Below are 20762 nucleotides of genomic sequence, written 5' to 3'. Positions count from 1 at the left end.
TGTCCGACAAGCCCCACGTCTTCATTGATGACCCAAACCAACCGACACCAGTCCGTAGATGGTTCTGCGTGGTCCGTTGCCGGCACGGTAGGTCGTCTCCTCCGATGACGCCATCTCCTGGGTCCCAAATGTAGCGGTGCACTCGGGAGGGCCCGGCCGACTCCCACTCCTGCTTCCAAGTTGCTGCCAACCATGCACCTCTGGAGTTGTCAACACAGCCATGAAATTATGTTTGACCCCGACTGTATATTGATATCCAGCCAAAATACATCAGCATTTGAGTTTTTGTCCGTATCTCCCCGCCCTGCAACACCCTCTTTTTTTTGTTATTTGTTCAGAGAACTGTCCCACGGGCAAGAAGTCCCGGCGGCATCCTGACGTGCAACGTTATCAGCGAGTACCTGGACAGGGCCGACATCACCGTGAAAGTGAAGAGGCAGAAACGGCTCCAAGTGACCGTGGACCCCGGACCTCCGACTCACAAGGCTTAAACCAAAAAACCAAACCAAAGAACCCAAAAAAAGGCCTCCGTGCTTCGGGGAGAACGGAGTGCACAGATGCCGTCATGAGTGCAGGCGAAAGAACCGACGGCAGACTAAAAAGTGACGGCGGTAGTGCTGTGAATTGCAAAGGGGATGCCTGCCCTCAGCTTAAAACCGAGGACCCCAGGGACAAAGACTTTGGTCAAAATGACCGGGAAGGCCTGGAACTTTCGGGTGCTGCTAAGCCAAGGAAAGCTCGCAAGCCTGACCGTGAATTTTATCAGCCTGGAAGTCGCAAAAACGTACAGGGAAAAGATAGCGGCGCGGGGAACAATAAAGAAGTTAAAGGTACCCAGGAAACGGTGAAGTTGGCTAAACCCAATGAGAGTAGCAAAGATGGCGAAAGAACCCCCTCTGATGCTGCAGTGGACAGTCTCGCGAGTCAAGCGGAGAAACTTAGCGTCAAAGGAAAGGCTAAAGGCAGTGACGAAGCGGGCGGCAGGAAAGGGAAGACAGGCGACCAGGAAAGAAGAGAGCAGGGCAGTGGAACCAAAGACGAGGAGGGAGAGAAGAAGCGCAACCGTAGGAGGAGAGGAAGCGACAAGGAGAGAAATCAAGAGTGCAGGAGAGGAGATGATGGCGGTGTGAGAGCGGAGAGGGGAAACCAGCAGGAGAGAACCGAAGCTGACCGGGCGAATAAGACAGGGAAGGAGGGAGAGATGCTGCAGAACAAAGGAAGAGAGAACCACAGAAAAAGTGATAACAGCAGCAGCCGAGCCCCAGCCAGAGAGCAGCCTGACAAGGACGCTCCAGCACAAAGAAACGTGGAAAGGAAAGCGAGCAAATCAAACGTCACCGCGAGCACCTCGAAGCGTTATTCCAAATCGGACATCCGGCGCCCTCGCAATCGTACTTATAGCAGCAGCTCAGCCAGCAGCGCGGACAGAACCAGACGGCCGCCTTCCGCATCCAAGTCCGACAACAGAGAAAAGGGGACGACTAGCGAGGGGGGGCGTAGACCCCATTTGCAGAGCTGGTCCACCAATCGGGAGTCGTCCACAGACTCGAGGGAAGGAAGCGAGATGAGCGACGACAAGACCAGGACGTATAGGAAGGACGGCGCGAGTGCGGACAGGAGGAGGGAAGAGCGCCACAGGCCTAAAGGGAACAAAGCCCGAGGGCGAGGAATCCTTAGAGTGTCCTTGGAAAAACAGGCTAGTTCCTCATCTCGTGGCGGGGAATGCCACAAGCAGGTCCTGGGACCTCGGGGTCGGGGTGGGGGTATCCTGGTCCTGCCGTCCCGCACCGACATCTCCAATTCACCCGTGGTTGGTCAAAGGCTGCTCTTTGGTGGGAATAGAGGAGGGGCCACATCCAGGGCGCGCGGCGGGCGTGGAGGAGGAGCGAGGCGACTCTGGGATCCAAACAATCCTGACCAGAAACCTGCACTTGCTCCCAGCCAGTCCTCGCAGCATCAGTCCCTGCAGCCGCCGGTCTACCTCCAAACGGGGACCGGATATGGACAACTTCACTTTCTGGACACAGATGATGAAGTGTCAGGAAGCCCCCCGGTCCACCAGGGGGACAACTTCCGCTCCCAGCAGCAGGCCGCGACCTTGGCCTACTATAAGTTCCAGAACTCTGACAACCCCTACTGCTACCCTGTGCCTGCCAGCGGCCCGGCCAATCCCGGCACGGGCCCGCGCTACCCCTTCCCCTACATGGGCCCCTACCAGATAGCCAACGGAGTCTACCCGGGCCAGTTCTGTGCCACTTACAGAGGTTACTCCCAGCCGGGAAGTGGTCTGACATTGGAGGAGGCGGAGCTACACGCCAGAGGCGAGCTGTGTCTGCTGCTGAGGGCTGCGGACTCCCAGGAGCTGCAGCTCAGCAACCTGCTGTCCCGGGACAGACTCAGCGCTGACGGACTGGAGCGCATGGCCCAGCTCAGGTGAGCCTGGAAGAACGCAGGGGAAAGAGCCTCGTCATTCATACTGTACTGTCCTTACCTTGCAGAGTGGAGCTGCTGGGACTCTACGAGCGCGTGGTTCTGACGGACATCGAATTCGCGGACTCGCAGAACGTGGACCAAGCTCTGTGGAAGAACGTCTTCTATCAAGTCATTGAACGGTTCCGTCAGCTGCTCAAAGACCCCGCCTCTGACAACACGCCGCACATCAGGAACATGCTTCTCACGCTGCTTGATGAGGTGGGTAGTAATAAATACGGGTGTTCTGATCCCATGTTGGGGAAAAAACTAGTATTGGATTACACGGGCTTGCATTTAAAAGTTCAAAAAGCTGGTTTGAGCAGAAAATGGCGTATTGCTGTTCTGTTCTTGGGTGTGCCAGTCCTTCAGATGGAGAGATGGGAAAGAGCTTCCATAGACACCCGGAAGAAGTCGGTCATAAAGTTGGCGAAGAAACAAAAGTGCGTCGAAGGAAATGGCTCTTTAAAAATATCACTTTCGTCTTCTTGAGAAATACAATCGGACCGTGCTCGTGTCTGCAGAGATCGCTTTGGAAAATGTTTGTTTGAACATTTGATTTGTATCTATCTGTCTATACATCTATCTATCCATCTATCTATCTATCTATCTATCTATCTATCTATCTATCTATCTATCTATCTATCTATCTATCAAACTATCTATCTATCCATCCATCTTTCTATCAATTCATCCATCCATCTAGCCATCTGTCATCCATCCATCTATCTATCCATCCATCTTTCTATCAATTCATCCATCCATCTAGCCATCTGTCATCCATCCATCTATCTATCCATCCATCTGTCCATCCATCAATCCATTTATCATCCATCACCTGTATCCATCCATCCATCCATCCATCTATCTCTCTATCCATTCATTCATCCATCTAGCCATCTGTCATCCATCCATCTATCTATCCATCCATCTATCATCATCCATCTATCTATCTATCTATCTATCAAACTATCTATCTATCCATCCATCTATCATCCGTCTGCTGTATCCATCTATCTTTCTATCAATTCATCCATCCATCTAGCCATCTGTCATCCATCCATCCATCTATCCATCAATCCATCTATCATCCATCACCTGTATCCATCCATCTATCTCTCTATCCATTCATTCATCCATCTAGCCATCTGTCATCATCCATCTATCTGTCCATCATCTATCATCATCTATCATCATCTATCTATCATTCTATCTATCTATCTATCTATCCATCCATCTATCTATCTGTCAAACTATCTATCTATCCATCCATCTTTCTATCAATTCATCCATCCATCTATCTCTCTATCCATTCATTCATCCATCTAGCCATCTGTCATCATCCATCTATCTGTCCATCATCTATCATCATCTATCTATCTATCTATCTATCTATCTATCTATCTATCTATCTATCTATCTATCTATCTATCTATCTATCTATCTATCTATCTATCTATCTATCTATCTATCTATCTATCATTCTATCTATCTATCCATCCATCTATCTATCTGTCAAACTATCCATCTATCCATCCATCTTTCTATCAATTCATCCATCCATCTATCTCTCTATCCATTCATTCATCCATCTAGCCATCTGTCATCATCCATCTATCTGTCCATCCATCTATCATCATCTATCTATCCATCTATCTATCTATCTATCTATCTATCTATCTATCTATCTATCTATCTATCTATCTATCTATCTATCTATCTATCTATCTATCTATCTGTCAATTTGTCAAACTATCTATCTATCCATCCATCTATCCATCAATCCATCTATCCATCAATCCATCTATCATCCATCACCTGTATCTATCCATCCATCCATCTAGCCATCTGTCATCCATCCATCTATCTATCCATCAATCCATCTATCATCCATCACCTGTATCTATCCATCCATCCATCTATCTCTCTATCCATTCATTCATCCATTTAGCCATCTGTCATCCATCCATCTATCTATCTATCATCTGTCACCTGTATCCATCTCTTTCTATCAATTCATCCATCCATTTAGCCATCTGTCATCCATCCATCTATCTATCTATCATCTGTCACCTGTATCCATCTCTTTCTATCAATTCATCCATCCATCTATCCATCAATCCATCTATCATCCTTCACCTGTATCTATCCATCTATCTCTCTATCCATTCATTCATCCATTTAGCCATCTGTCATCCATCCATCTATCTATCTATCATCTGTCACCTGTATCCATCTCTTTCTATCAATTCATCCATCCATCTAGCCATCTGTCATCCATCCATCTATCTATCTATCCATCCATCTATCCATCAATCCATCTATCATCCGTCACCTGTATCCACCTATCTATCTCTCTATCCATTCATTCATCCATCTAGCCATCTATCATCTATCCATCTATCTATCTATCCGTCCATCCATCCATCCATCTAGCTAGCTAGCTATCTAAAAATACGTAATATGTTGAATGGATGGAGTGAAGTTGAACAAACGTGCAGTGTAAAAAGAGCAGGTTTGCCAGTAGGACAGAATATTACTTCCATGTGCAAAGTCTTCCAGCCTATCAGAAAGTATCAGTAACAAACGGCTCATGAATCATTGTGACCACTAGGTGTCGCCAAATGACAGCATAAGTCCATTGCATGCCTTAATGATGAATAGATTCAAGATTGTTTATTGTTATATGCACAGTTAGACAGTTTGCTGTACAATGAAAATCTTACTTTGCTAGTGCACCCTTCAACAAGTCACACGGCACTTAGCTAAAAATAAAAAGTATATACGAGGCACAGTAAGTAACATAACATTATTGCACATTCTGATTGACAGTCAACAGTATAAATATGGAGGTGACCTGGGGTCACAGCAGCAGTTAAAGTGTCTACAGTGATCAAATGTGAAAAGTGTCTACAGTGATGGTTCGCAGTTCGGGGGTGGTCAAGGTAGCTGTCTTTTCTTCAAAAAGACAAAAGTAAAGACGGGGGGGGATGGGAGCTAGCATTCACAAGTTAGCATTCACAAGCCTGATGGTCTGTGGCTAGAAACTGTTTGTGAGTCTCGTAGTCCTGGACTTCAGGCTCCTGAATGGTCTGCCTGATGGTAGGAGGCTGAAGAGACTGTGTACTGTCCTTTATGATGTTGTGAGCTCTCCTGGTGGCCCTGGTAGTGTACATGTCCTGCAGTGAGGGGGAAGGCTGCTCCTGAAATGTACTGAGCAGTTTTAATCACTCGCTGGAGTGCCTTCCTGTCCTTAGCAGTGCAGGTTCCATACCAGACCGTGGTTGAGCTGGTAAGGACACTCTCAACCGTACTTCTGTAGAAGTTGCTGAGAATGTTGGGTGTTATACCAAATATTCTCAGCCTTCTTCGGAAGTACAGTCGCTGCTGGGCTTTCTTTATTGTTTGTTGGGTGTTGTGATCCCAGGTGAGGTCCTCGCTGATGTGGGCCCCGAGGAACTTAAAGGTTTTCACCCTGTCCACTATTGTCCCCCCTATGTACAAAGATGTGTACTGTGCACTCCTTCTCCGTGGGTCAATAATCATCTCCTTGGTCTTGGAATAGGTTATTCATTGTTCTTTGTTTGACTCATTTCACTTGGATAGTTTTTACAAAATAATACAAGTCTATACCATGCGTCGCGCAGATATCGGATCGGATCAACATCTGTATCGGCCAATACTCAAGGCCTCAATATTGGTATCAGGACACCCCTATTAATAAATATATCTCATATCAAAGTGACCTCAGCAGGTTACTGAAGTGTATCTGACTGTGGTGTCAATCTGCCTGTCCAGGGAGCACAGTTCTTTGACACTCTGCTGCAGAAGCTGCAGACCGTCTACCAGTTCAAGCTGGACGACTACATGGACGGCATGGCCATCAGGGCGCGGCCCCTGCGCAAAACCGTACGTTTGTTCCAGCGCCACACTGCTTCCAGGGGTTTTTCTCCAAAGCAGATCCCTAACCGCTTGGTGTTTGCCCGGCAGGTGAAGTACGCGCTCATCAGTGCTCAGAGGTGCATGATCTGTCAAGGAGACATCGCCCGTTACCGAGAACAAGCCAGCGACACCGCCAACTACGGGAAAGCACGCAGGTACCGTGTCATGTCCTCATAGGCTCAACATAGGCTCAAAGAATATAAATGTTTTTTTTTTTTTCATTGTTATTATTTATTTATTTTTTATTTATTTATTTATATGTACATATGTATATGTGTATATGTATACGTATGTGTATATATGTATACACTCATATTTATATAAATATATATATATGTAGGTGTGGGAAAAAAATCACAAGACTACATCTCTACAGAACTGTTTCATGAGGGGTTCCCTCAATCATCAGGAGATTTTAATGGAAGCATTCACATACAATGGTTTATATAGAGCACAGAGTGGGTGGGTACAGGCAGGCGTAGGGTGTGGTGATTGGCTCATGTGTTACCTAGGAGGTGTTTCTGTTTGTGGCGGCATGTTGAAATGATTTCACTGCGCTTGTTGAGGGATGATAAATCTGGATGATATATAATAAACAGTTTCTCTTTTAAGCATAGGTTGCATCTTTTATTACCACTGTTGTAAGGTGAGCTGGATGCAAGAATTTGCCATGTTATTGAATATTCAACATTATTGTCTTTGAGGTTCCAAATGTGTTTGCTGAGTTCTGTAGAATTCTGCAAAGTCTGGTTTCTAAAGGAGGCGTTGTGATTATTCCATTTTGTTTTGAACGCTCCTAAATATATATAAATATACGTGTGTGTGTGTGTGTGTATATATATATATATATACATATATATATGTGTGTGTGTGTATATATATATATACATGTATACGTGTATATATATATATATATATTTATGTATGACCCCTTTAATTCAATGGGAATTTCATGGAAATTTGAGAAAAGTGGGAATTTTATGGAAAATGTTAAGACTTGAATGTTCTAAATGAGTTGAAAGGGTTGTTGTTAAAACATTTTTTGAAGTACTAACATGTTGAATTGAAAAAATGGTATTACAGAATTCCTGGAATTTCAGGAAAACCGGGAATTTTTTCAGTTCGAAAAACAATTTTTTTTTTTTGTCCTGACTAAGAGGAATGTTTTGAGAGTGAAACGGTTGAAACTGGTTGAAAAATATGGAAGGGGGTAGTCGCCAGAATAAAGGGGTGGTAATACGGCTTTGGAAAAGCAGGAATTCTGAAAAATCCTGGAATTTTTTTTCAACTTGGAAAAATGACAATCTGAATTTCCAGAATGGTGGAACGTGTTGAAAGTGGAATGGTTTGAATCCGTTGAAAAATGTGGATATGGGTTAAGTTTTGACAAAATGGCCAATTCATTTTGAATGGGGAAAATGAAGGAGCCAGATGAGGTGGTTCAGGCATCTGGTCAGGATGCCACCCGAAGGCCTCCCTAGGGAGGTGTTTAGGGCACATCCAACTGGTAGGAGGCCACAGGGAAGACCCAGGACACGTTGGGAAGACTATGTCTCCTGGTCTGGGAACGCCTCGGGATCCCCCGGGAGGAGCTAGACGAACTGGCTGGGGAGAGGGAAGTCTGGGCTTCCCTGCTTAGGCTGCTGCCCCCGTGACCCGGGAAGAAGATGGATGGATGGATGGATGTTAAAAGTATTGAATGTTCTGAATGAGTTGAAAGGGTTGGTGTTAAAGTTTTTCAAAATCGTTCGAGAAATGTTGAAGTAGTAAAAATGGTAGTACGGAATTTTGGGAAAACGGGGAATTTTTCCAGTTCAAAAAACTTCTTTTTTTTTTTGTCCTTATTAAGAATAATGTTTTGAGGGTGAAATGTTTCAAATTGGTTGAAAAATGTGGAAGGAGTAGTCGCCAGAAAAAAGGAGCTTTGGAAAGGCAGGAATTCTGAAAAATTCTGGACATTTTTTGAACTTGGAAAAATGACAATTTGAATCACCAGAATGCTGGAACGTGTTGAAAGTGGATTGGTTTGAATCCGTTGAAAAATGTGGAAATATAGGAAGTTTTGAAAAAAATGGCGAATTAATTTTGAATGGGGAAAATGAAGGAGCCAGATGAGGTGGTTCAGGCATCTGGTCAGGATGCCACCTGAAGTCTTCCCTAGGGATTTAGGGCACATCCAACCGGTAGGAGGCCACGGGGAAGACCCAGGACATGTTGGGAAGACTATGTCTCCCGGCTGGCCTGGGAACGCCTCGGGATCCCCCGGGAGGAGCTGGACGAACTGGCTGGGGAGAGGGAAGTCTGGGCTTCCCTGCTTAGGCTGCTGCCCCCGTGACCCGGGAAGAAGATGGATGTTAAAAGACTTGAATGTTCTGAATGAGTTGAAAGGGTTGGTGTTAAAGTTTTTCAAAATCGTAGTAGTAGTAACATGTTGAATTGAAAAATGATAGTACGGAATTTCGGGAAAACGGGGAATTTTTCCAATTCAATAAACAACTTCTTTTTTTTTGTCCTGATTAAGAATAATGTTTTGAGGGTGAAATGTTTCAAATTGGTTGAAAAATGTGGAAGGGGCTTTGGAAAGGCAGGAATTCTGAAAAATTCTGGACATTTTTTGAACTTGGAAAAAGGACAATTTGAATCTGCAGAAGAGTGGAACGTGTTGAAGGTGGAATGATTTGAATCTGTTGAAAAATGAGGAAAGTTTGAAAAAATGCCCAATTCATTTTGAATGTGGAAAATGAATGTCGGCCCTGTGATGAGGTGGCGACTTGTCCAGAGTGTACGCCGCCTTCCGCCCGAATGCAGCCGAGATAGGCTCCAGCAACCCCGAACGGGACAAACAGTAGAAAATGGATGTGTGGATATACAAGTTTTGTTTTTTTATGTATTTTATTTGTGTTTATGGTATGTTTGTTCTTCTTTGCCATGGATATTCCTGGGTGTGAAATCGCTGACTATATCACATGTGTTTATATTAGAGGTCAACGTTACGTTATTGTGGAAAAGCCGGACATGTAAAATGTTTTTTTTCCTCAGCTGGTACCTGAAAGCCCAGCAGATCGCCCCCAAAAATGGCCGTCCGTACAACCAGCTGGCCCTGCTGGCGGTCTACACCGTGAGTGACCTCGCCGCCTTGAAGACGGCGAGCCGCTAAACCCGTGTTGCCGTGTTTCGACAGAAGCGCAAGTTGGACGCGGTGTACTACTACATGCGCAGCCTGGCGGCGTCCAACCCCATCCTGACGGCCAGGGAAAGCCTCATGAGCCTGTTCGAAGAAGCCAAGCGCAAGACGGAGCAGCTGGAGCGCCGCCGGAGGCAGGAGGAGCAGGAGGGAGGCTCCAGGGGTCCCGCCGTCAGGGGGAGGGCGAGGGGAGAGGAGGGCGCGCGCTCGGAGATGTGGGTTCGCCCGAGCGGACACGTGGCGAGGGCGGCGTCCCAGAGAGCAGGAAGTGAGTCCAGCCGGGATTCAGAGCAGGATGGCGAGCTCAGCAGCCTCAGCGCCAATGACGTAAGATCAATCTATTTTTCTATCACGTACTTTGTGCACACCGTTTTTTTTAGGACCGATACTTTCACTGCAGGCGTCTTTGTAGACCTCTTCCATCATGACTGTGCACAAATCAAGGTCCATAAAGACCTTGATTTGTGCACAGGAGAAGTCTTGCGAAAAGAGATGATTCTAGATTGTACCTAATGTCGTGACTGTTTTTATTGATTATTGAGTATTCTGTTGATTATGGGATAAGCAGCAGAAAATGGATGGATAATACTTTTTCGTCACTTATTGTTTGTCTTTGGTACACTAATGTGCATATTTTAGGCCATTGGTTCTTTTGTTTTATTTTTGCAAAAATGTATACAATATATCTATTTTAATATTGCTATTTTTATCTTTGGTATGAAAATTATTAGGTAACAACATTTATTAGTATTTTTTGGTTCTTTGTTGTTGCTATATATATATATATATATGTTGCGGTATAGCTCGGGTTTCACTATGTAAAAGCGCTTTGAGTCACTAGAGAAAAGCGCTATATAAATATAATTCACTTCACTTCACACATTTGTGGTCCTAGAGACGATCCTACTATTTATATTAAACATGCTTTTCTAAGAGGAGTATTTGGCGAGTGCCGTTTTGTCCTACTAATTTTGGAAGTCCTTGAACTCACCGGAGTTTGTTTACATGTACAATTTTCTAGTTTATGCCACTCTGTCTCATTTTGTCCACCAAACTATTTATGCTGTGTGAATGCACAAATGTGAGCTTTGTTGATGTTATTGACGTGTGGAGCGCAGGACTTCAAGCAAATCAATGCTAACATGCTATTTAGGATAGCTTTATCGCTATACCTCGGTTGGTAGAGTGGCCGTGCCAGCAACTTGAGGGTTGCAGGTTCGATTCCCGCTTCCGCCATCCTAGTCACTGCTGTAGTGTCCTTGGGCAAGACACTTTACCCACCTGCTCCCAGTGCCACCCACACTGGTTTAAATGTAACTTAGATATTGGGTTTCACTATGTAAAGCGCTTTGAGTCACTAGAGAATTCACTTCACTATTTTTGTATTATGACAATTTATTATTGGATCATGTTGTACTGCATTTTAATCGTTTGTTCTGTGGTTGTGTGATGTTTTTTGCCTGGACCCCAGGAAGAAGAGTCTCCACTGCGGTGTAGACTAATGGGGATCCTTAATAAACTAAACTAAACTAAACTAAACATGAATGACAGAGTCTGATGCGGATGGTCTTGACTGGCCTGCACAGAGTCCTGACCTGAACCAGATACAACACCTTTTGAGTGAATTAGAACGGAGACTGAGAGCCAGGCTTTCTCGTGTTTGACCTCACCAATGCGCTTTTTGTAAGAACGGTGGGATATTCCTACCTTGTGGACAGCCTTCTCAGAAGAGTTGAAGGTGTAATAGCTGCAAAAGGTCATGTTGAACTCTATGGGTTAGGAATGGGATGGCACTTTAAGTTCATATGTGTGTCAAGGCAGGTGTATATCACAGCTGGGTCGCAACTTAAAAGACTTGGGTTTGAGACCCCTGCGCTACCCCTACTAATATATGTTCTTGTCTTTCTCTCCAGCTCAACAAGAGATTCATCCTCAGTTTCCTGCACGCACACGGAAAGCTCTTCACCAAAGTGGGGTGAGTCTCGTTCATATCATTTATATTCATTTATTTACGAAAGAGACATTTTTTGTTCACAAGTGAAAGGTGTTTAATGATAAAACAAGCATGTTTCACATGCTTTCCGTCATGAAGACAAGAATACACAAAAGCAGTGAAGTTGTCACGTTGTGTGAATTGTGAATAAATACAATGATTTGCAAACCCTTTTCAATTTATATTCACAAATGTGAAATGTGGACTCGACAGAACACTTTGCATCAATCCATCTTGGATGAGTTCAGGCGGCGTTTCTGGGTGTTGTTGATAAATGGCGTAGTAGGGTTTTAACTTGCACTTAGAGATGTAGAAACCAACTGTAGGTACTGACAGCGGTTTTCTGAAGTGTTCCTGAGCCCATGTGGTGATGACCTTTACACACTGATGTGGCTTTTTGATGCAGGGATCCAAGGTGTGTAATATCATGGCTTAGGTGCAGTGATTTCTCCAGATTCTCTGCACCTTTTGAAATCCCTAAATTCCTTGCAAAAGCTGGTTGAGATATTTAGTTCTTAAACAATTTGCTCAGGCATTTGTTGACAAAGTGTTGACCCTCGCCCCGTCCTTGTTTGTGAACGACTGAGCATTTCACGGAAGCTGCTTTTATAGCCAATCACGGCACCCACCTGTTTGTTCCCAATTAGCCCGTTCACCTGTGGGACGTTCCAAATAAGTGTTTTGATGAGTGTTCCTCAACCTTCTCAGTCTTTTTTGCCACTCGTGCCAGCTTTTTTGAAACATGTCGCAGGCATCAAATTCCAAATGAGTTAAAATTTGCAAAAAATAGCAAAGTTTACCAGTTTGAACATGAAATATCTTGTCTTTGCAGTCTATTCAATGGAATATAAGTGATAAATAAATGGGTTGTACTTGTATAGCGCTTTTCTACCTTCAAGGTACTCAAAGCGCTTTGACACTACTTCCACATTTACCCATTCACACACACATTCACACACTGATGGAGGGAGCTGCCATGCAAGGCGCCAACCAGCACCCATCAGGAGCAAGGGTGAAGTGTCTTGCTCAGGACACAACGGACGTGACCAAGTTGGTACTAGGTGGGATTTGAACCAGGGACCCTCGGGTTGCGCACGGCCACTCTCCTGCTGCGCCACGCCGTCCCTATGTAATAGTAGGGTTTTAACTTGCACTTACAGATGTAGCAACCAACTGTAGGTACCGACAGCGGTTTTCTGAAGTGTTCCTGAGCCCATGTGGTGATGTCCTTTACACACTGATGTGGCTTTTTGATGCAGGGATCCAAGGTGTGTAATATCATGGCTCACATGCAGTGATTTCTCCAGATTCTCTGCACCTTTTGATGATATCACGGAGCGTCGATGGTGAAATCCCTAAATTCCTTGCAATAGCTGGTTGAGATATGTCGTTCTTAAACAATTTGCTCAGGCATTTGTTGACAAAGTGTTGACCCTCGCCCCGTCCTTGTTGGTGAACAACTGAGCATTTCACGGAAGCTGCTTTTATAGCCAATCACGGCACCCACCTGTTTGTTCCCAATTAGCCCGTTCACCTGTGGGACGTTCCAAATAAGTGTTTTGATGAGTGTTCCTCAACCTTCTCAGTCTTTTTTGCCACTCGTGCCAGCTTTTTTGAAACATGTCGCAGGCATCAAATTCCAAATGAGTTAAAATTTGCAAAAAATAGCAAAGTTTACCAGTTTGAACATGAAATATCTTGTCTTTGCAGTCTATTCAATGGAATATAAGTGATAAATAAATGGGTTGTACTTGTATAGCGCTTTTCTACCTTCAAGGTACTCAAAGCGCTTTGACACTACTTCCACATTTACCCATTCACACACACATTCACACACTGATGGAGGGAGCTGCCATGCAAGGCGCCAACCAGCACCCATCAGGAGCAAGGGTGAAGTGTCTTGCTCAGGACACAACGGACGTGACCAAGTTGGTACTAGGTGGGATTTGAACCAGGGACCCTCGGGTTGCGCACGGCCACTCTCCTGCTGCGCCACGCCGTCCCTATGTAATAGTAGGGTTTTAACTTGCACTTACAGATGTAGCAACCAACTGTAGGTACCGACAGCGGTTTTCTGAAGTGTTCCTGAGCCCATGTGGTGATGTCCTTTACACACTGATGTGGCTTTTTGATGCAGGGATCCAAGGTGTGTAATATCATGGCTTACGTGCAGTGATTTCTCCAGATTCTCTGCACCTTTTGATGATGTCACGGAGCGTCGATGGTGAAATCCCTAAATTCCTTGCAATAGCTGGTTGAGATATGTCGTTCTTAAACAATTTGCTCAGGCATTTGTTGACAAAGTGTTGACCCTCCCCCCGTCCTTGTTTGTGAACGACTGAGCATTTCACGGAAGCTGCTTTTATAGCCAATCACGGCACCCACCTGTTCCCAATTAGCCTGTTCACCTGTGCCATGTTTCAAACAAGGTTTTTTATGCCACTTGTGCCAGCTTTTTTGAAAAATTCCAGATGAGCTAATATTTGCAAAAAATAACAACTAAGTTTGCCAGTCACTTTGGACACCCCTCCTTTGGTGTGTGTGTGCGTGTGTGTGTGTGTGTGTGTGAGAGCGTTCCTCAACCTTCTCAGTCTTTTTTGCCACTCGTGCCAGCTTTTTTGAAACATGTCGCAGGCATCAAATTCCAAATGAGCTAAAATTTGCAAAAAAATAACAAAGTTTACCAGTTTGAACATGAAATATCTTGTCTTTGAAGTCTATTTAATGGATTATAAGCGGAAAAGGATTTGCAAGTCATTGTATTCTCATTTTATTTACCATTTACACAACGTGACAACTTCACTGGCTTTGGCGTTTGCAAGTTGATGTTTTTACCTGATTCAGACAGTAGTTGATGATAACGTCCACATTTTGGACATGTCCAATACCACTTAAAAGTGGTGGCTTTTTGCCATCTTATTTGTCCAGCTTCCATACTCCTTTTTGTACACTTTACAAGACATAAACTGGCAGAAAACTCTGCAGTTTGCCAGCTTGTGCGAGCCAGCTTTTTGAGACTCCTATTTTGCAAGCGCAGGCAGGATGAAGCAGGGCTTTTATTGTGCAGACAGGAACTGTGCAGTCGGTCTTTAGAGTTTTGACGGCATGTTGAAATAAAAAGTGTTTCTCGCCTTCCTTTCGGTCGTTTTTTCTTAAAAATGATCTGGCAGCAGCCAGCGTCATCTCACAATGCCAATCAAGGGACGAAAATGACATCGGTCATTTGTAGGTCTATTTTTTTTAATGTCGGTCGACTGACACACCCTTGCCATCGACCTAATGGCCGCCACTGCTTTTGACACTGGATTGAGTGGGAATGTTAACATCGCACACGTCCTCCCTGCACAGCATGGAGTCCTTCCCCAGGGTGGCCAGGCGGGTTCTGCAGGAGTTCCGGGCGCTGCTCCAGCACGGCCCCTCGCTGCTAGGCAGCACACACATGCTGCAGATCATCACCATCAACATGTTCATCATCCACAACGTGCTCAGTCGAGGTAACACACACACACTTTCTAGTAGTTGTTACCTTCTTGAGACCTACGAAAAATGCCTCATAAAAGTCGTCATTTTACTCAACGCAAGTCAAAATTTTACAAGAAAAACTGAACATTTGTGCAATATTATGATAAAAGTTGGAATTTTACTCAATAACAGTCGCAGTTTTATAGGAAAAGCGTAACATTCTTGACAAGTTTTTGAAAAAGAGTCGTAACTTTACTTGACAAAAGTCACATTTTTATAAGAAAACTTTAAAATTTTGGCAATATTATAATAATCTGAATTTGACTTGGCAAAATTATGACAAAAGTCATCATTTTACTCCAAAAAGTCACTATTTTACAAGAACAACAAAAAAAAATTGGCAATATTGTGATAACAATCAGAATTTTAGACGACAAATGTCACCGTTTAGCATTAAAAAGTAATAATTTTACTTGACAAAAGTCACAATTTTATAAGAAAGCTTAAACATTTTGGCAATATAATAATAATCTGAATTTTACTTGGCAAAAAATGATGACAAAATAATAATTTTGCTCAAAAAAGTCCTTATTTTACAAGAACAACAAAATTTGGCAATATTGGGATAACAGTCAGAATTATATATGACAAATGTCAACATTTTGCAATAAAAAATAATAATTTTAGTTGATAAAAATCACAATTTTATAAGAAAACTTTAAAATGTTGGCAATGATATAATAATAATCTGAATTTGACTTGGCAAAATGATGACAAATGTCATAATTTTACTCCAAAAAGTCATTATTTTAAGAGAAAAACAACAAAAATTGGCGATATTGGTGATGACAATCAAAATTTTATATTACAAATGTCACCATTTTGCATTAAAAAGTAATAATTTTACTCGTCAAAAGTCACAAGTTTATAAGAAAACTTATAATAATAATCTGAATAATTTTACTCAAAAAAGTCACTATTTTACAAGGACAACGCAAAAATTGGCAATAATCGTGATAACAGTCAGCATTTTACATGACAAATGTCACCGTTTTGCAATAAAAAGTAATAATTTTACTCGACAAAAGTCCCAATTGTATAAGAAAACTTAAACATTTTGGCAATATAATAATAATCTGAATTTTACTTGGCAAAATTATGACAAAATAATAATTGTGCTCAAAAAAAGTCCTTATTTTTACAAGAACAACAAAATTTGGCAAAATTAGGACAACAGTCAGAATTGTATATGACAAATGTCACCATTTTGCAATAAAAAGTAATAATTTTACTTGATTAAAGTCACAATTTAATAAGAAAACTTTAACATTTTGGCAATGATATAATAATAATCTGAATTTGACTTGGCAAAATGACAAATGTCATAATATTACTCCAAAAAGTCACTATTTTACAAGAACAACAACAAAAATTGGCAATATTGATGATGACAATCAAAATTTTATATTACAAATGTCACCATTTTGCATTAAAAAGTTATAATTTTACTTGACAAAAGTCACAATTTTTTACGAATATGGGTTATATTATAATAATGATCAAAATTTTACTTGGTGATATGATGACAAAAGTCATCATTTTACTCAAAAAAGGTAACGCACACACACACACACACTTTCTTGTATTTGTTACCTTCTTGAGACTTACGAAAAATGCCTAATAAAAGTCGTCATTTTACTCAACGCAAGTCAAAATTTTACAAGAAAAACTGAACATTTGTGCAATATTATGATAAAAGTTGGAATTTTACTCAATAACAGTCGCAGTTTTACAAGAAAAGCTTAACATTCTGACAATTTTTTAAAAAGACAAAAGTCACATTTTTATAAGAAAACTTTAAAATGTTGGCAATATTATAGTAATAATCTGAATTTGACTTGGCAAAATTATGACAAAAGTCATAATTTTACTCCAAAAAGTAACTATACTATACAACACAATTTGGCAATATTGCGATAACAGTCAGAATTGTATATGACAAATGTCAACATTTTGCAATGAAAAATAATAATTTTACTTGATAAAAGTCACAATTTTATAAGAAAACTTAAAAATGTTAGCAATGATATAATAATAATCTGAATTTGACTTGGCAAAATGATGACAAATGTCATAATTTTACTCCAAAAAGTCACTATTTTACAAGAATAACAACAAAAATTGGTGGTATTGGTGATGACAATCAAAATGTTGTATTACTAATGTCACCATTTTGCATTAAAAAGTAATAATTTTACTCGACAAAAGTCACAAATATATAAGAAAACTTAAAAATGTTTGGCAATATTATAATAATAATCTGAATTTTACTCAAAAATGTCACTATTTTACAAGGACAATGCAAAAATTTGCAAAATCGTGATAACAGTCATCATTTTATATGACAAATGTCACCGTTTTGCATTAAAAAGTAATAGTTTTACTTGACAAAAGTCACAATTTTTTATGAATGTGGGTAAATAATCAAAATTTTACTAGGTGATATGATGACAAAAGTCATCATTTTACTCAAAAAAGGTAACACACACACACACACACACTTTTTTGTAGTTGTTACCTTCTTGAGACTTACGAAAAATGCCTCATAAAAGTCGTCATTTTACTCAACGCAAGTCAAAATTTTACAAGAAAAACTGAATATTTGTGCAATATTATGATAAAAGTTGGAATTTTACTCAATAACAGTCGCAGTTTTAGAAGAAAAGCTTAACATTCTGACAATTTTTTGAAAAGAGTCGTAACTTTACTTGACAAAAGTCACATTTTTATAAGAAAACTTTGACATTTTGGCAATATTATAATAATCTGAATTTGACTTGGCAAAATTATGACAAAAGTCATAATTTTACTCCAAAAAGTCACTATTTTACAAGAACAACAACAAAAATTGGCAATACTGTGATAACAATCAGAATTTTAGACGACAAATGTCACCGTTTAGCATTAAAAAGTAATAATTTTACTTGACAAAAGTCACAATTTTATAAGAAAGCTTAAACATTTTGGCAATATAATAATAATCTGAATTTTACTTGGCAAAATTATGACAAAATAATAATTTTGCTCAAAAAAGTCCTTATTTTACAAGAACAACAAAATTTGGCAAAATTAGGACAACAGTCAGAATTGTATATGACAAATGTCACCATTTTGCAATAAAAAGTAATAATTTTACTTGATTAAAGTCACAATTTTATAAGAAAACTTTAAAATTTTGGCAATGATATAATAATAATCTGAATTTGACTTGGCAAAATGACAAATGTCATAATTTTACTCCAAAAAGTCATTATTTTACAAGAAGAACAACAACAAAAATTGGCGATATTGGTGATGACAATCAAAATTTTATATGACAAATGTCACCATTTTGCATTAAAAAGTAATAATTTTACTTGACAAAAGTCCCAATTGTATAAGAAAACTTAAACATTTTGGCAATATAATAATAATCTGAATTTTACTTGGCAAAATTATGAAAAAATAATAATTTTGCTCAAAAAAGTCCTTATTTTACAAAAACAACAACATTTGGCAATATTGGGATAGCAGTCAGAATTGTATATGACAAATGTCACCATTTTGCAATAAGAAATAATAATTTTAGTTGATAAAAGTCACAATTTTATTAGAAAATTTTAAAATGTTGGCAATGATATAATAATAATCTGAATTTGACTTGGCAAAAAATGATGACAAATATCATAATTTTACTCCAAAAAGTCACTATTTTACAACAACAAAAAATGGCGATATTGGTGATGACAATGAAAATTTTATATTACAAATGTCACCATTTTGCTTTAAAAAGTAATAATTTTACTCGACAAAAGTCACAATTTTATAAGAAAACTTAAAAATGTTTGGCAATATTACAAATAATAACCTGAATTTTACTTGGCAAAATTATGACAGTCATAATTTTACTCAAAAATGTCACTATTTTACAAGGACAACGCAAAAATTGGCAATAATCGTGATAACAATCAGCATTTTATATGACAAATGTCACCGTTTTGCAATAAAAAGTAATAATTTTACTTGACAAAAGTCACAATTTTTTACGAATGTGGGTAATATAGTAATAATCTCAATTTTACTGGTGATATGATGACAAAAGTCATCATTTTACTCAACAAAGTCACTAATTTACAAGAACAACAAAAATGGCCAATATTGGGATAACAGTCACAATTTATACGACAAGTGTCACCATTTTGCATTAAAAAGTAATAATTTTACATAAAAAAGTAATAACTTTATGAGAAAATATTGCAATATTACAGAAACAGAAAGAATATGAGGACTTGTTCCCAATTTTATAAGAAAAAAGTTGACACATTGTGAGAAAAATTCAGTTATTTATAAACCCCGTTTCCATATGAGTTGGGAAATTGTGTTAGATGTAAATATGAACCTTTTGATGATATTATGGAGCGTAGATGTTGAAATCCCTAAATGTCTTGCAATTGCACTTTGAGAAAGGTTGTTCTTAAACTGTTTGACTATTTGCTCACGCAGTTGTGGACAAAGGGGTGTACCTCGCCCCATCCTTTCTTGTGAATTTTTTGGGAAGCTGTTTTTATAGCCAATCATGGCACCCACCTGTTGCCAATCAGCCTGCACACCTGTGGGATGTTCCAAATAAGTGTTTGATGAGCACTCTTCAACTTTATCAGCATTTATTGCCACCTTTCCCAACTTCTTTGTCACGTGTTGCTGGCATCAAATTCTAAAGTTAATGATTATTTGTTTATGAGTTTGAACATCAAATATGTTGTCTTTGTAGCATATTCAACTGAATATGGCTTGAAAAGGATTTGCAAATCATTGTATTCTGTTTATATTTACATCTAACACAATTTCCCAACTCATATGGAACCGAGTTTGTATTTACTTATTCGTTTTTAATTGGTTTTTAATCTTCATTATTTACTTCGGTCGGTAAAGTGGCTGTGCCAGCAACTTGAGGGTTCCAGGTTCGATTCCCGCTTCCGCCATCCGAGTCAATGCCGTTGTGTCCTTGGGCAAGACACTTTACCCACCTGCTCTCAGTGCCACCCACACTGCTTTAAATGTAACTTAGATATTGGGTTTCACTTTGTAAAGCGCTTTGAGGCACTAGAGAAAAGCGCTATATAAATATAATTCACTTCACTTCACTTCGTTATTACAGTAGGTCTCAATGTACATATTTATTGTCAATCATTTTGGCCAAAGGGGGCGCATTTCAATTTCTTACACCCACTTGTTATTACGTATATTGACCAGAGGGGGAGCACTTTTAAAAGCGACACACAGTCCATTTGAAAAAAATCCCTACTTTTTGGGACCGCCCTCATTTTGATAGATGATGTCTCAAGAAGGGCAGAAATACAAGAACACACACACACACACACACGCAGCACGGTTGAAGTTGACGTGTCCGTCATTCAGGAGACGGCGGAGAAAGCCGCTCGCTGCTGCAGGAGCAGAGCACGGCGCTGGGCCTGGCCATGTTTGCGCTGATGGTGCAACGCTGCACGGAGCTGCTGAGGGACGTTCCTTCAGGTACGCCACTTTTCACCACACCTGATGTTTGCTACGACACACGACAGATTTTGGAGTGTCTTTTTGGGGGGGGGGGCGTTAAAGGGGAACATTATCAGCAGACCTATGCAAGCGTCAATATATACCTTGATGGTGCAGAAA

The 20762-nt window shown here is 40.7% G+C and overlaps 1 protein-coding gene across 1 annotated transcript in view; it reads left to right on the top strand.

The window, feature by feature from the left end:
* Positions 1 to 20762, top strand: part of smg6 (SMG6 nonsense mediated mRNA decay factor) — a 40704-nt gene that overhangs the window by 6234 nt on the left and 13708 nt on the right. The window contains exons 2-10 of the mRNA XM_061896759.1: positions 339 to 2433; positions 2499 to 2691; positions 6268 to 6378; positions 6460 to 6566; positions 9451 to 9529; positions 9593 to 9922; positions 11509 to 11570; positions 14937 to 15082; positions 20508 to 20621. Of these exons, the coding sequence (XP_061752743.1) occupies positions 339 to 2433; positions 2499 to 2691; positions 6268 to 6378; positions 6460 to 6566; positions 9451 to 9529; positions 9593 to 9922; positions 11509 to 11570; positions 14937 to 15082; positions 20508 to 20621 (3237 nt within the window). The remainder of the gene's footprint in view (positions 1 to 338; positions 2434 to 2498; positions 2692 to 6267; positions 6379 to 6459; positions 6567 to 9450; positions 9530 to 9592; positions 9923 to 11508; positions 11571 to 14936; positions 15083 to 20507; positions 20622 to 20762) is intronic.

Source organism: Nerophis ophidion, linkage group LG04 (assembly GCF_033978795.1).
Source record: "Nerophis ophidion isolate RoL-2023_Sa linkage group LG04, RoL_Noph_v1.0, whole genome shotgun sequence".
NCBI lineage: Eukaryota > Metazoa > Chordata > Actinopteri > Syngnathiformes > Syngnathidae > Nerophis > Nerophis ophidion.
This window is presented reverse-complemented; position numbering and strand designations above follow the sequence as displayed.